The sequence below is a fragment of the Bactrocera latifrons genome, unplaced genomic scaffold (assembly GCF_001853355.1).
Source record: "Bactrocera latifrons isolate USDA-ARS-PBARC rearing strain unplaced genomic scaffold, ASM185335v1 scaffold_2, whole genome shotgun sequence".
In the NCBI taxonomy this organism is placed as follows: Eukaryota; Metazoa; Arthropoda; class Insecta; order Diptera; family Tephritidae; genus Bactrocera; species Bactrocera latifrons.
In genome coordinates this window covers 2,711,527-2,728,789 of record NW_017535518.1, presented here as the reverse complement: position 1 = coordinate 2,728,789, position 17,263 = coordinate 2,711,527, and the positions used below count along the sequence as shown (strand labels likewise).

At 38.6% G+C, this 17,263-nt stretch overlaps 1 protein-coding gene across 2 annotated transcripts in view; it reads left to right on the top strand.

The window, feature by feature from the left end:
• LOC108967890 (laminin subunit alpha-1) overlaps nt 1-13,057 on the top strand; it is a 226,321-nt gene extending 213,264 nt beyond the window's left edge. Inside the window, exons 7-20 of one of the 2 annotated variants that reach the window (XM_018931549.1) lie at nt 1,673-3,032; nt 3,240-3,495; nt 3,560-3,956; nt 4,020-5,049; nt 5,174-5,370; nt 5,435-5,895; nt 5,959-6,717; nt 6,782-7,064; nt 7,130-7,280; nt 7,346-7,997; nt 11,256-11,874; nt 11,999-12,132; nt 12,209-12,440; nt 12,503-13,057. In XM_018931549.1, the coding sequence (XP_018787094.1) occupies nt 1,673-3,032; nt 3,240-3,495; nt 3,560-3,956; nt 4,020-5,049; nt 5,174-5,370; nt 5,435-5,895; nt 5,959-6,717; nt 6,782-7,064; nt 7,130-7,280; nt 7,346-7,997; nt 11,256-11,874; nt 11,999-12,132; nt 12,209-12,440; nt 12,503-12,657 (6,686 nt within the window). In that variant the 3' untranslated portion in view covers nt 12,658-13,057. Of the gene's footprint in view, nt 1-1,672; nt 3,033-3,239; nt 3,496-3,559; nt 3,957-4,019; nt 5,050-5,173; nt 5,371-5,434; nt 5,896-5,958; nt 6,718-6,781; nt 7,065-7,129; nt 7,281-7,345; nt 7,998-9,972; nt 10,189-11,255; nt 11,875-11,998; nt 12,133-12,208; nt 12,441-12,502 lie in introns of those variants that run through there. The other variant, XM_018931551.1, reaches the window with a different exon arrangement.
• The last annotated feature ends 4,206 nt before the right edge of the window (nt 13,058-17,263 follow it).

Here is a 17,263-nt window from a genome sequence, read left to right as displayed (position 1 = left end):
CTGGCGTGAACTTCTACACATGACCCCATCCCCCTGGGCACTCACACAGTATTGCTAAATATTTTAGAGGGCGTGACTTGTCAATGTTGCAGTGAGGAAGATGAGGTGGAAACATGCAAGCACTTTCTCCTCCACTGTCCAACTTTCGACCAACTAAGGTTGAAGCGTCTTTCTAAGGAGCCGGCAAAATTGCTTTGGTAGATATTAGCCAACTCAATAAATTTTTAGCTTGCTCTAGGCGCTTTATAGATTTACGACGATGTTTTTGATTCGTACTTAAAAGTTCTGGGCACGAGTACAATTTGATAAACCCCAGCCATAAAGTGGGTGGGAAGTTTCCAAAACCTTTTGACTTACAATACTTGTTTCTACAAACCAACAAAGAATTTCAGGCTAGTATTCAACGAACTGATATGAAATTTTTTACTATCACAAATACTTAATTTCCGCAGAGACCGGCATGCGTGTCTAAATTTCATAATTGGCTCCCCACTTAATCGAACGTCTATGGCCTTCAGTAATTTTGACAGCATCTTCGCTTAAAGCCAAATTGCAAAAATATATTTATTATTACTTTTCTTTTTGTGTCATTTAGCTCATGTAGAGCCTTAGGCACGTCGCGACGCATGTCCAAAGCGCAAAACATTTTGTCAACTCTAAAAAAAAATCTTAAAAAATCGACGTACCACTTGTTTTATTGCTTTTGACGTCTGGCAAAAATTGACATTTAATTTTTTATATCATTACCAAGAAGATTGCAGACATACATGCATATATGCAAAGGCTTGTCTACCTGCCTGTTACCTGTCTGCGTAAAGTTGTATGTACGTCGCAGCGGCTCATCGCCGCTATTGTGTCCGCTGACGCCGCAATCGTGTCGGTCGTCTGTCTGTCCTGCTTGTAAGTCTGGCTTTCAATTTGTCGCTATTCTTATTGAAGGCTAAGCGTTGTCTCCACTTTGTAATGAGACAGACACTTTTACAAAAGTAAAGTATGCAAATAAACCGACCAGTTTTTGGAGCAGTGCGCCACATGCCGCCTCTTCAGCTGAAGCTTATTTCTTTCCCCTGTCTTATTGGCATTGTGCTCATTGTGTATTTGCAACCTCGTTACTTGAGAACTTGTAACGGCTGTTGATTGTAAGTGAAATAGCGATTTTGCCTGCGGCACTAGTTGTGGGCTTTGTTAATACCCTCTGTTTTGTCTTTTTTTGGCTTATAATGAACTCTGCCGTGCCCACTTGTTTGGTGGGTTTTTAGGAATGAATTGATTTTTATCAGCGTAGAAACAAATTTAAAACGTGATTGCGAACATCGTGATACTTCCTCAAAGCTACACCGTCATCTTTTCTTATTATACTTTAAGCGAATTTTCTTTTCAAAACTGGTCCTAAAAGTCCAACCCAGTGCGTCATCAATCTCGCCAACTAAAAAATGTAAATTGTAAATATCTGCGCTTTGATGCATCAAACTCATTTCCGCATTTTTACCGCCATAAATCTTCCAATGCCTTAAAAATGCCGCCCCCTCTTTGTGTGCTACTATTTCGGTTATTCTCATGCAGTTCATTCATCTCTAAGCCAAGCCGAACCATTCATTAATACTCACTTATCGTAAGCACACCAAGTCTTTCATATACTATACTTTTTTCTTTTCTGTTTGTATCTTTGCAGAGTGTCAGTGCAGCCCGATCGGCGCCATTGCCGCCTCATGTGACAAGCGTACCGGTCAATGTGCCTGTTTGGCCAACGTTACCGGCCGGCGCTGCGACAAATGCAAATCAGGTCATTGGAACCTCACGCAAGGCGTCGGCTGTCATGACTGTCGCTGCGATCCGGCCGGTTCGCGCAGCCACGAATGCAATCCGTGGACGGGCCAATGCGATTGTAAGATCGGTGTAGGCGGTCAACATTGCAATGAGTGTACGGACGGTTTTTACGGCTTCTCCAGCGATGGTTGTCAACGTTGTACGCAGTGCGCGGGCGAAGGACAAGTTTGTGATCCGTTGAATGGTCGCTGCATCTGTCCGCCGAACAGTCGCGGGTTGGGTTGTGCACAATGTGTGGCCGGTACTTGGGGTTGGCAGCCGCGTCTCGGTTGTCGCAATTGTGCCTGCGATCGTATCGGTTCAATCGGCCAGCTGTGTGAGTCGTTGAACGGCCAGTGCCAGTGTCGTGAGGGTTATGCGGGCCGCCAGTGTGACACGTGTGCAATTGGTTACTTTGGTTATCCGGAGTGCAGGCGTTGCAATTGCAATGTGGATGGTTCGTTTGTGCACGCCGATGGCTCGATCACTTGCGATGCGAACGGCCAGTGTCCGTGCAAAACGCTGGTAGTTGGACTCAAATGTGACACATGCATGAAATCAACCTTTGGTCTGTCGGCGCTCAACCCGGAAGGTTGTACACGTTGTTTCTGCTTTGGTCGTTCGAGTGAGTGTATGCAGAGCGAATGGTCGTGGGGACATATACGCATGGCCGAAGCACGCAACCTGAGCGTGCAATACATACGACCGCAATACGTTACGAATACAGAGTATGAGTATATTGTTGTTGTGCAGATGGCGGGTGCGAAGAGCTATCGCGAAGATGCCGAAATACACCTGCTCAACGATCTGAATTTGATACCACGCTCCACGGGCAATGTGTCAATCGGCGCATATACGAATTTCTTTCATCCACTCTACTTCCAGCTGCCACCGCAATTCTATGGTGATCGCACTAGCAGCTATGGTGGTCACTTGTACTTTACGCTTCTGATCGAAGGCGCAAATCGGCCACTGGAACGCAATGTGCTCTCACGTTTCCCGCTAGTGCAGATACATTCGCACAAGAAGTTGGTGCTCGACTATTACGAATATGAGAACTACGAGTATGCGCTCAATGTGACCTACAAAGTTCCTCTTCACGAGTCCGAGTGGAAGTTTCATCACAACAGTCAAACGGTGGATCGTGCTACATTGATGGCAGCGCTGCAAAATGTGAGGCATATCTTTGTGCGCGCCTCGGCATTTGCGGATTTCACCGAAGTAGTGTAAGTATGACAGTAAAAAACATTTTTTGGATAAGCTTAATCTATATTTCGATGAATCAACTTCAACTAAGCAGAAATTCAACCAAGTCTTTTGGTCTGAACTAAAATTCTGAACTAAAAAAATATTTTGAAGTTCCTAGTACCTACTATTATAGAACCTAGTACCATCTATGCGCATAATTTCTTGCCTCCCTCACTTAATTTCAGTCTGAGCAACGTTCACATGGACTCAGCCATTTATGTTTTCGGTTCCACGAATATGATAGCCAAAGGTGTCGAGCACTGTAAGTGTCCGAAGCGTTATGATGGACTCTCGTGTCAAGATCCTGGCAAAGGTTTTTACCGTTATCGCAATGTCACCGAAATCGAGACCGTCTTCATAGAGGATCTCATCGGACGCGTTGTGCCCTGTCATTGTAACGGACGGAGCAATGAATGCCAACGCGAGACAGGCATTTGCTTGGTAAGCGCAGAACTCAGCTATATTTGGCGACTGAAAACTCATTTATTATGTCTTGACTTCATAGAATTGTCGCGATAACACAGGCGGTGGCCACTGTGAACAATGTGCTGATGGCTATTATGGCGATCCGAATTCGCCATATGGCTGTCAGTCGTGTCCCTGCCCGGAGACTAGCCGTAACTTCGCTAAAGGTTGTAATGTCTGGCAGGGTGAGGTTAGTTGCGTTTGTAAACCCGGTTACACCGGCAAACTGTGTGATCAGTGTCGCACTGGCTATTTCGGTAATCCACTGGCTTATCCGAATAGCACGTGTCAGCCGTGTAACTGCAATCTGGATGGATCTACAAACGACGACTGCGACAGTCAAACTGGACAGTGTCAGTGTCGGCCAGGTGTGACTGGTCTGAAGTGCGACCGTTGCATTGCGGAACGCAATCATCTTGAAGATCGCGGCTGTCGAAGTGAGCAATTTGTTATGAAAGAGTTCACTTGGGTTTCGTTTACTTATGTGCTTTCAATTTCAGTTTGTGACAATTGTACGCTGTTGCTGCTGGACTACATCGAGCTGATCAGCAATAAGTTACGACGTGGTCTGCACAATATGGATATGACGGGCATACCAGCGCCTTATCTAAAAGTAGACGACTACGAGCGCGACTATAACACACTACAAATTCACTACGAAGACTACACGAATGCGCGCAAACTGTTGGGAAACTATGACGTCAACGAATTGCTGAAGATCGACTCACACGCCGAGAATAATAAATTTCAGTCACGTAAAGCGTTGGCCACTGCGACCAAACGCAAAGAAGCTGTCAGCCAACTACGGAATGATGTGACCACTCTCTACGTGGATATAGGCGCGCTACGTCCTGATATTTTACAATATATTTTCACGCTTAACAATTACGGTAAAAGTGAGCATCACATGAGTCTACCGATGGCGTTAGAGCAAGCGCGCTTCTATTTGGCCTCCATACGACAACATGAGGAAACCGTGAAGAATATACGCAACTCCACGCAATGCGCCTGGCACTTCTACTACCACTTCGGTAACGCCTCGGATGCGGCATTCGATCAGGAGGCGCGTGTTGAAATGTTTTGGCGTGATCTTAATCAAAGTAATGTTCGCATATCCGATATGCGTCTACACGTCGATCGTACGGTGGAAATGCAAGACGAGATCGAAGACACATTGGAGCATGTGGTGAATCTGCGCAATCATGTTGCGGAAGATTATAGCAAAATCAATGAGCTGGGCGCTGATGTTACGGATTATTTGAATCAGAGCTTTATACCGCGCACAAATCTATTGATCGAGCAGAATTGGGCACAGCAAGAACAACTGACAGCTGTGACCGATTCGATTGATAGATACTATGAACAATTGAATATATCTATGGATGATAGTGAGGGCTTACAGCGTGAGGTGCGCAAGCATTGGCTGCCGAAAGCTCAAAAGCATGCCGATAGATTGATGGAGCGTTCGAATGAGTATGCCAGACAGTTTCAACCCACGAGAAATGGTGCGAAAATCGCGCTATTAGCGAGGTAAGTAAGTTGGACATGGAACGAAGTAAACACCGCGCCACTTCAGATATGCTGAATTTGTTTTCGACAATTTTATAAACGGGTTGAGAATCAATTTTTTAAATCTTATTCATCCCAAAAACAGTTCCGCGCATAAGAACATATCCGATGCCATTGACGCTGCAAGACGCGCCTCGATGGAAGCCAAAGCTCGTGTTTGGGAAGCACAAAAAAGACTCTATCCCGACGATGGTAGCTCTGTGATTGAACGCGCTGAGGTATCACTAAACAAATCTAGAGAACTACAGAAAGAAGCGCTTGCTGAGATGGAACGCACCAATGGTTAGTATAAAAGTAAAATATAATTGAGCTTCACAATACTCTAAATGATGCTAACTCCTCGTAGCGCTCAAGCAAAAACTCCAAATACACGAAGACAAAGTGGACAGCATCAAAACTACTATCTACGACGCGGGCACACGCACCAACAACGTGTCAGCGCATTTACATGCGGCGGCTAACAACTCCGCGCGTCGGTTGGCTTTGGAGAGCATAGACATGGCGAAGAATATTAGCAATGAAATGCGACACGAATTGCAAAAGGCAAGACGATTGCACGAGGAAATTCTGAAGTTACGCGAAAAATTCGCCATCTTAGAGCCGGATTGGGAAATTAAGCTCGGCCGCGCCGAGGAGAATATATCGCTCACTAAGACCAATATACGGCTGGCGAACATATCGCTCTCGTATGTGGAGGAACAAGCGCAAAAGGAGAAAGCGAAATTCGATGAATGGAATAATACGATGTCCAGTCAAGTGCAGGAATTGCGCGACAAAATCGCCAAAGCACGACATGCAGCCGAGGGCGTAAGTTCTGTTGCTAATGCGCTGACCCCAACACATGCTAACTCAAACCCATTTACTTTACAGATAAAAATCTCACTGGAATCGTTGAATCCGAAATGTTCGCGTTCCTATCTACCCACCTTATATGGGCTCTCTACTTCGAACACCATAAAAATTTCATTTGCGCTGCCCAATCGTAACGGCAATTCGCCGCTGTTGCACATACAAGGCAGCGATGGTCGCTATATCGCACTCGAACTTTACAAGCGCCACGTACGTTTGGTTTGGAACCTTGGCGGCACGACCACCATCATTACACATCCACTGGAAGTGCAAACGCGTGATCCCAAGTATGACGACGCCTGGTATCATGTGGAAGCTAATCGCACGCTGAACATTGGTAGTCTTTTGGTACGCCGCATGAATAATTATGGCGCACTGGTGCCCGGCCAAGCCGTGACTGGTAATACCGACGCTGGCTATACGCGCTTCTTCCAAACGCCCAAAGAACGCATACATCTCGGCGGTTATCCGAGCGATATGTCACAGAAGGAGATGCAACAAAATGCGGGGCTCAATGTAGTCGTGCACAACGTAGAAGTGGACAATCGTCCCTTGGGCATATGGAACTTTATCACCAGTGAAGGGCGTTGTGGTGGCGCAATTACTGGTGCACAGGAATCCACATCAACCTCGATAGCAAGACACTTCAATGGCGTGGGTTATGCGGAGGTGAAGAAGTCACGTTTGCGATCGTATCGTATGAATTTGTTTGCACTACAAATGACCTTCAAGACACTGGATGAGAATGCGCTGCTCTTTCTGGCGGTTGATGATAAGAATGTGCGTAGTTTGTCGCTCAGGTTCAAATTTTTAAATTAATTTTTGGATTTTTGTTTCTTTCCAGAATCGCTCCGTGTCGGTGACGCTCAGTCGTGGACGCATTATGTTCCGCATTGATTATGGCGATGAAGCGAAATTGGAAATAAACACCACTAACAAATACAACACGGGTAAATGGGTTAAGATTGAGGCAGCGCGTGAGTTCGTGCCGAGACGCGGCACTGAGAACGGTATCTTACGCGTAGACAGCGAACGTGCCATCACTGGTTCGCCCACAGTGCCCATTAAGAGTCATATGTTGCCGGATTTGTCCAAGCCGGTATACTATTTGGGCGGCGTGCCGCCAGGTAAGCATAAAAATATCAAAAACATAAATTGACTTTCGAATATATGGCCTTACACCCTTAACTAGGTTTCAAATCGGGTACTTCCAAGGCACCTGGTGCGGATAATCCCTTCTTGGGTTGTATGAAGGACGTGCAAGTCAACAGAGAAACTTACGATCCACTGGAGGGCTCAACACACTTTGGCGTAGAGCCATCTTGCAAGGAAGTTATAACAAAGTAAGTGGGATCGCACTTTTGAATAATGAAACTATAAATCTCATACATATTTACTTTTTCTTCAGAGCTGGCTTTACAGGTCAGGGCTACATCGAGCTACCCTCCCAGTCACTACGCAAGCGCGCCAACACCGGTTTCGTCTTCCGCACCTTACAATCCGATTGCCTACTATTACTCTCCGCCTATCCACCCGAAGTTGCTGAGGACTACGACGACAAAGACATCAAGGGCAACTATTCGATTAGCTTAATCGGCGGTCATCTGCAAGTATGGATCAACTCCGGACGCAGTCTTTTGAAGATTATTTCGAACAACACGCTGAACGATGGTGAATTCCATGTGGTGAATTTAATTAAAACTGGTCGCAAATTCGAACTGATGGTTGATGATGAGCTGCAAGACACGAAGAGCCTAACCGGCGCGCCTACGCTTGTCAGCATGCCGCGCGACGCTGGCGGCCTCTATATAGGTGGTGCGCCACCTTATGAGGAGTTCACACCATTAGCACCTACATTTATCAAACTGGAGGGCGCCATACGCGATGTGGTCTTCAACAACCATACGGTCAACTTGAACCAGGCGATAGCTTTCTCAAACGTACAAATCGGCCGAAACGGCCCACCAATGGGTACTGTGAATGGACTGATCGATGTACTGCTTAAGACTGAGCCGATGATTGGCAAGAGCTTTACCGCATCGCCTGAAGGATGTTTAAGGGTGAGTGCTGTGGATTCTTATTAAGTAGTGGGTAGAAAATGCTCTTAATATTGTAGCTGAGGAAATTTTCCTTACCTGTAGAGAATGGGTATTTTGTACATATCGGTATATACAAAAGATCATTTTTAAGAATTCAGGTTATTAGTAATATTCATTTTAAGCTATTATTAAAAAACAAACTGTTTGTCTAAAACCTTAAATGTTGAATATCACATCTCCTAAAGAACTCTGGTCCCCACTAACTAAAACTCTCAAGCTCTCCACTGGTTTTTTAAATCCACTTATGACTACTCTCTAAAGCTTTGGTTCTATTAAAAAAAAATCAAGACTAGACAACTCGGCTATTTCATCATTTAACTTTGTAGTCAAATCTACCACATAGCCACCTTAATTCATTGCTGTATAACAATATTTTATTGTGAAAATCTGAGGACCCAAACTGTTAAACATTTTATTTAAAATTTTAACAATTAGAATCCTGAAATGTTCTCTTCTAAAGTCATTTAAGATTCTGGTCCATTATACGTTCTTGCCACGCCTGGTCTTAATTCTACTCAAGCACTTTGGCAATAAATGTACTAGCAGTTCAATCACTCCTTTCGACGGGTTATTTTTAACGAAGCTTTCATACTGCTATTCCTTTTAACTTCCATTTTTGACTATAGTGTCTCGTAAGAAGTCATAGAAGTCATATATTTAACGAGAGCGTGGCCAGCGGGTGTCATATTTTCCCTTCTCCCTTACGCCTACGTGGTTTACTGGTTTTTGCGTCCTAAGAATATACGTAGACATTTGCAAACTTATTTATAAAGGTATGTCCTTTTTTGTTAGCTATAGTAACTCTGTTTTTCCGAATTGAGCTGAAGTTGTGTTAGTTAAGCCGTATCATACGTCATGCGTTCGTATCATGACCTGTTAAAGCTTTCATAACACTACTTCTGTGTCTCTTGCTGTAATTACTACTGCAATGTGTTTCGCGTAGCCAATTAAATACGATTTCACACTAGCACTAAAATGGATCCTTGAGCTGTCCTGACGTGACGGCTAACTGTCGTGATCTCTCCCTAGTTTGGTACGGCAGTTTTCTGTTAGTATTCGGGGATTTTAAAGTTTTTTTTTTTTCAAAAGAGTCAATCATATCCATCCATATAGCGTTGTTGATGGCTTTTCAGGCATCTAAAGTATCCAACAACACTATTTGTATTGTATTTATGCCATCTACGCTATGCGGCTTCTACACCTTCCATGAATCATTTTATAGCTACTATAATGGATCTGTCGGGTCTAATACCGAGTTATGTGTTCTCCAGCCAGAAAATATCGGTTTATTTGTCTTTTGACCGAGATTTTTTGAAGCATGTTAAGTTAGTTTAAATCATTTTGAGCTTTACCGAAGAGAAAAAGTGATTATTTAATATATCCATTCATATAATTATTGTGCTATAAATAATAGAATAAAATGGCATCATTTATCATCTACTTAAGTTGATTCAAATGTATAAGGCTGAGCACATATTGCAGTGCAGGACCATGAAATATTATTACTTTACAGTTTTAAACGCAAAAATATAATATTCTATTTTATTGGAAAACTCAAATACACGGTGGGACATATACCGTTTCTTAGTTAATTAGTTAGTTTCTTACTTTTTGGTCTTTTCCACCATCCTTGGCTTAGTCTACACCTCACTATGCTCTCAGCCTTACATATATCTTAACCCTTAAACGCCTAACGCTTCCTCCAGGAACTACTACTTTTTTGTAGTAAAATGTAAATTTTCATGTATGAATATGCATTTTTAAATACAAGTATTACATTATGTTACGCAAATAAAACTTAAATGGTCCCTTCAGGAACCATCAGGTGCCTAGAGGAGCCGCTGGCGTTTAAGATTTAAACGCTATGTAGCTAGTTACTTGCATGCCTCATATCATCAAAGACGCATTATTATTTAATTTTCTTTTTATTTTATAGGACTTTAGTTGTTGAGTCTAGTGAAATCCAAAATCAGTACCCTAAACACAACGAACGTTTATTATTTCTAAAAATTTACCTAAGAACACTAATTAAATTGTTAAATTTATATGAAAACAGCGGCCATATTGTAATATTGCTATACTATATACATATGTGTAAAAAATTATTAAATTTATGAGGCATTTAAAAAACAACTTTTGGTTGCGGTACTACGTCATAAAACTATTTTTGTAAATACCTACATATTTTTCATTATTCACCAATGTTTACTATTAAATTTTCATGGTATGCCATATATTATCACGTGTCACGAACGGACTGAGTATTAAAAGGAACAAACAACTTTTTCTATGTGTATTTATGTATATTCTAATTATCGTTATTAATAACTTCATTTAGTATTTAAGTCGAATTTTCACGAAATTTTGTGCGAAACTCAACTTAATTTCAATTTAAATCGATTAAAAACCGAAGAGTTTATCATGACGTCACAAACTAAAAGCGCATAAAATATTTGTAAAATATTTCACCTTCATCACATTGCCTTTTTGTGTTTGTTTAAGCTTTTGTATTTTATTTTATAATTTTAAATTTACTTTTATATAAACCAACATCATTTTCACTCGCATTTCGCCAATAATAACTACGCACTTAAATAAATGAATTGTATAAAATTTGTTGTTGTAATGATATAAAAAAATATTTTTTTAAATAATTTTCATTTACATATTTTTAATAAAGCATTATTTTTTAACAAAAAAACAATCATGAAAAAGTTTTTTTATTTCTTGGAAACTAACCAACATTCACTTCAACTTTCGGCTTCACTAAATTTTTCGCTAACAACTAACCACTTGAAAACATAACGCTTTCACGGCAAGCAAAAGCTCAAACTAACCAAAAAAGCGCAATGAGTTAAGGTGCGTTTAAATGTATAAAAAATTGGAGAATGAAGACTGTTAATAATGGGTAACTGGTTTAACTAAAAACAAACACTAAACTGGGCATTTAGCTAACTGTATATAACTGTCATTCATTGCTAAACCAAACAACACACTTTCGACTAAAACTTTCATGAAAGCGCGGCTAGCATTTGGAGCTTAAAGCTTCACAAGTCATATTGAAATCAAAATCATCTATCAATTTTTGTAAAATTTTGAAGCGACTGTTGACTTCAAAGACTTTTCACTACGCGCCTAAATACCGCATATTCAAATACATACGTATTTCTCCCTTCTCTCTCTCTCTCTCTCTCCCGCACGCGCTTACGCCCACCATAGGTCGGCAGCTATTCGTACGAGCCGAGCGCCTTCAAATTCGGCGATGTAACGCACAGTTATGCCCAACTTCAAATGCCACAACGCAATTTCTGGCAACGTAATTTCCACATCTCTTTCGGTTTTCGCTCCTTCTATCCAAACGGTTTAATCTTCCTAGCACCGGGCAGCAAGGAGAAGCACAAACACTATGTAGCACTGCTGCTCAAGAATGGTCAACTGCTGTTGATAGTGCGCGGACGTCGGCGTGAAGAATTGAAATTAACAGCAAAATTAGACGATGGCGTATGGCACCACGTGACGATATTGTGTCAGGAGCGCAAAGTAACCATGTCGGTGGAGATTGGTCAAACGGATCAGAAGACATCGGCGCAGATGAAGGTGCCGAAAAAAATTGCGGCCACAAATGTGCTCTATGTTGGCGGTTTGCCCGAGAAGGTGCCTAAATTACCAACGGAGTTGCTGCAACGATTGGAAGCCTTCAAAGGTTGTCTGCGAGGCATGAGCATAAATAATAGCACGCAAGATTTAGCGCGTCCCGGCAGACATCTGCATGTCGGACAGTGTTTTCCGAAAGTGGAGAAGGGTGCATACTTCCCCGGCGATGCCTACGCGATATATAGTGAGTATTAGTGGAGTGTAACTAAAAAATCGATTTTTTTAGTCTACTTAGTTGAAGTTTATAAAATGATTAAATGGACCTAAACTTCTTGCGTCTACTAACTACAAATTTTTCTCGTTCCCAGAACGCAACTTCCATGTCGGCAAGTACTTAGAGTTCGAGCTCGACTTCCGCACGTCCGAACTTTTCGGTACACTGTTGAGTATCTCAGAGCCCTCAGGTTTTCCAGCGCTCTCATTAGAACTCAATAATGGCAATGTAAGTGTTTGACTCAAAGTTTTTGTAATATATTTTAGCAATATTTTTACATTAATCTGGCAACGCTTGCACGCAGATCATCTTCTCCACCGACCTCGGCGATGGCATGCCATTCCGCGTACAATCGGAACTACCCAGCAAATACGCTTTATGTGACAATAAATGGCACAACATTTCAGCGCTCTACGATTACGAACACATCACATTACGCATCGATCAGATGGCGACCACCAAAGCGCGATCGACAGAGCAACGCAATAACAGCAAAGTACAAACGAAGTCGGCGCTTTATATAGGCGGTCTACCGGGTACATAATTTTTGTTGGCGAACGAGCTCAAAAATTAAAAGAGATATATTTTTTTCTTACAGAAGTCGCACCCAGCGGCACGCTGCTCGCACGCGAAAACTTCAAAGGCTGCATACGCAATGTGTCCATACGTCAGGAGCGACGTGATTGGATCGACATGGACGAGCTGCATAATGTTTTGCTAAGCGAATGTCTGGTCACAGGCGTGGACAACTGATTGTGATTGTGTGTGTAAATATGTGTAATTGCAAAGTCTTTGAGCAGTAGTTAAGGTGAGAATGGTTAGCGTATAAACAAGTTTAAGTAGACCGTTGATGCCTTTTGGTAGATCAGTAGCATAGACTAGTTATGGCTTAAACATAAGTTTATTGCCTCTACCGCCGGGTTCTTTGTATTGTATATAAGTATGTATATGTGTGAGATGCAATGTATCATTGTGAAGAGCGTTTATTTTGAAACAAATAACATTAAACGTATGGGAAGCAATATTAAAGTTAACAGTAAAAAAATAATTCATATATGCATGCCTCCAAATTTCGTTCAAAGAACCAAAATCAAGAAGAGTTTTTAATTTTTTTAAATTAAAAACACATTTACGGGAAAATATTTAATTTTCAAAACCAACAAAAATAAAAGAAATATTCTCGAAAATGTGTTTTTCGACAGAAAAGTTTTCAATTCTTTAAACGAAAAAGAAAAAAAATCTTATAGAAAATATTTTATTAAAAAAAGTAATAGTTAATCTCAAAAATGCTTAATTCAGAAAAAAAAATTATAAAACGTTNAAATGACCGAAAGAAATACAAAAAATCAGATCGAATGTGTAGAACGCCCAACGGTGGAGCTTAGTGTATAATTTTGTATTAAATACTACATACATTTGTATATACATATATACATGCATATATTATGCCGTCTATATATATTGTATAATATAATAATTACTATTGTTCTGAGTATATAATTTAGGTAAATGTATATGTGTATATACCTATACAATATATTTGTATTTTTATTCGGCTCACAGTGAACGGTGTTGAAAAGTGCTAAAGAAAAGCATTAGTAACGCCATATACTTGCATATACAGACATATCTATACTTAAGAAAGTGTAGCAGCAGTCTAAAAGCAGCACACAAATAGATGTTTTAATGATTGTGTTTCCCAGGCAAAAAGCAAAAAACTGCAATGAAAAAACGCGCGTGGAAAGCAGAAATAAAAATCCAAAGAAAACACACGAGAACGGTGAATAACTGTTAAGTGCTAATGACTTCCCTTGAGGCATTAATTGGTATCCTGCTTGATTTCATGTTGTTCTAATGGCGCTGAGAGACTGCCATTGTATTCGAGAGGCGTGAAATAATTGCAAGGTAAATACCTCCTCAAATGCTGCATAATTACATCCTGCTTCATTTGGAGCAGATATTAGCTACTTGCGGACATTAACTTTTTACTGCATTCGAAACACAATACTTTCCGCCATATTTTTCTTCTTTCATACCATCATCTCATCGTCATCGCTTTGCTAGTGTGTTCAGTGGTAGCGCCGTATCGTTCTGGCGGCAAATTTCATGCCATTGACAAGCGTATGCTGTTATTTCGAAAGCGGCAGATGTATATTTGTAAACAGAAATGCAGCTGCGATCATGATATTATTCATTCTTTCCTTATTTATTTGCCAGCGAAATGTTTTTATTGATTGTGAAAAGCACAATTGCTTTCTGTTTAATAATCAACTTTTTACGGCATTTGATTATATTTTTCCATTCGCAAAAGCAATCAATAGCTAAAGCAAGACACATTATTCCCTCAGTCTAAATCGAAATTTCGGGACGGACCATTGTTGTACTACACGAACTGTTACAGCATCGTCTCCGTAAATTTCAAAAATTTCATAGCTAGCTTGCATGGCATTCTTTCCTTTCTTATAAAAAATTAAAAAATATAACGATTTTCTTCATTTTTGAACAGCTGTAACTTTTTTTAACTTTCCCAAATTTAATTGTACGAAGCAATGTGATTAGTAGCGACATCTATTGACAAAATACGAGAAGACTTTTTTATATTGGTTATATTATGAATGCGTGTATTTAAGCTATAATAATTACAATCTGAACAGAGTATATTTAGGTTAAGTTTAACATACTTATAATTTTTTATTAATTATTGTGATGAGCTGAGTTATTGAAACCATGTTCGTCTGTCGGTGTGTGTGCACGCAAACTAATCCCTTTTTGAGATAACGATCTGAAATTTTGCATATATTCTTTTCTCTTATAGGCTGATAATTTATCGGAACCGCCGATATCGGTGAACCATAGCATATATGGGCCATTCCATCAATTGGCGACACGGTTTTGTACCCATGGTTCTCCGATTTTGATCAAACTTTAGAATACATATCATAATATAGACCAAAAGAAGAATATCTGTTAACTTTTTAGTGGTCAAAGTTCTTCCATTGTTTTTGGAGCGCAATTCAAATTGAGATCAAACAAAAAAATTACTATTTCTTTTACTTTTTAACGACCTCAAAATTGAGCGAAAAAACTTTTTAAGTTATCCAATTTTATGTAAAAAAATCTCAGCTTTCTGAAAAAAATATTTTCAAAATTAAAATTTTCGAGAAAAATACAACAAAAAAGAATAAAATTGATCAAAAAAATTTTTTTTTGCAAATTTCTCGAAACAATTTTTCCAAGAAAAATCATAATTTTTTTGTAAATCTTAAGGTTTTCAAAATATTTTTAATTATTCATGAAATATATTCATACGCCTTTAAAGTATTTAAACGAATGCTTTTTATTCTCGATAAACTCGAACATTTTCAACTTTTCATCTTTTTTAAATTGATCAGCCCGAACTTTCGAGCTTTTTTTTTTTTTGTTTAGTTTTAAAAAGTTCAGAACTCGCACCTGGTTCAAATCATATAACATGCATTGGATAAATAATTATATCGTTTTCATTTCACTAAAACTTTCTTGAGATTTACCCTCCTCGACGTTTGAGCAATATATTTCATGTACTTTTTAGGAGTCGATAAAATTTCGAACGACACTGCCATAATGCATTTACGCTTACGAACATGCTAAAGGAATTTGGAAATTAATGCAAATATGTAATTAAAAATAGCAAAAGAAAATTTATTACGAAATATGAAAGTGCCAATCACTTGCTAAGAAGTCTGAAAGCTTCAATGGAGCTTTGTTTGAAACTGTATGCAAGTTTAAATCTTTCATACAAGTGATAACTAAATAACTTTCGAAGAAATGTGAAAGCTTGAGTTGGGGCTTTTATACAAATGATAGGCAAATTACTTGCTAAGAAGTGTGAAGGCTTTAGTGGGGTTTTGAAAACTTTCTATAAGCTTAAGTGGAACTTTTTAAGCTTTTATGCAAGTGGTGTGAAAAAGCTTTCATACAAATTATAAAAAAATCACTTGCTAAGAAGTGTGAAAGCTTCAGTTGAGCTTTCTAAGCTTTTATAAAACTTATATGCGAATCACTTGCAAATGATAGTGAAAGTTAAGCTAATTAACTTAACTTATATATGTGATTTTCAGCACGAAATATTTCAGCGATAACGACTTATATGTGACTATATATGAATTATAAATAAGTATGTCGAATTTATTACATATACAGGCGCTTAAATATATGAGTGCAAATTAGAGCTTCGAAATATAACAAATTCTACATTTTAATCATTGCCAATACTTAGAATTTCCACTGAAACAAACTACATAAATGTATGCCACTATTCAATATATTAAATTAAATAAAAATTCCTTAAAACATATAAATATATATACTATATATAAATGTATGTGGTATATGCGTACGAACGAACCAGTGACTGCATTTTAAGAATACAACTAGTTAAGCCTAGTATAAAATTGTTAACCCTTAGCGTGAAGCATACTTTTAGGCTACCATATTAGATTACTGATACATATACAAATGTGTAGGTAAATGGTTAAGTGGCTATATACATACCTATATATGTATGTATATAAATATATTTTTTAATAATTTATGTTCATTCATTATTATTTTCTTTTTTCATTTATTATTCATTTATTTACCTTATTTTTTAATTTTTTTTAATTCGTTGAAGAGGCTTTAGTTAATTTTTTATTTAATAGTTATTTTTATTAATTTTAAGTATGTATGTTGCACTTGTGTTCGTTTATTTAAATTAATAATTTTATTTATTGATTCATATTTAATTTTTAAGCACATTAAATACTTTTGAAAATCATTTTTTGTCGCCAAAACTTATAAGAGTTAAGAACCGTTATGTTACGTACAAAATGTACCTATGTAAGCATGTACATATATAGTTATAGCTAACAAATACATACTTATACATATGTACCTATATATGTAATATTTTCTGCTTTTTCGTTGCTTATTGTATGTAAGTAAACCGTTGTAAATACAAATTAGTAAATGAATTAAAATTACTTGCAATAAATTTAAGTGTAATTAAAATATAATCTTCTAGCTATTAGTTATATTTTAAATAGCTCGGTAAAATTATTTTTTAAATGTTAGCTAACCATAGTAGTTCATGTAATCACAACCAATAGCAAGATAAATGATTTTTAAGAAAATATATACATACATATCTTTGGATAGTATTTATAAATATATGTATACGCATATACTTTTTAGTTTTATTTAAAAAAAAATATATAAATAAAGCCTAGCATTTAATTTGAAGAACGTATGCATGTCAAAAAAACGAACAAATAAAAAATATTTATTTAAAAAAAAAACAATTTTTGTAAAGAAATGAAGCCAAGGTAAGTTGAATTTTGTA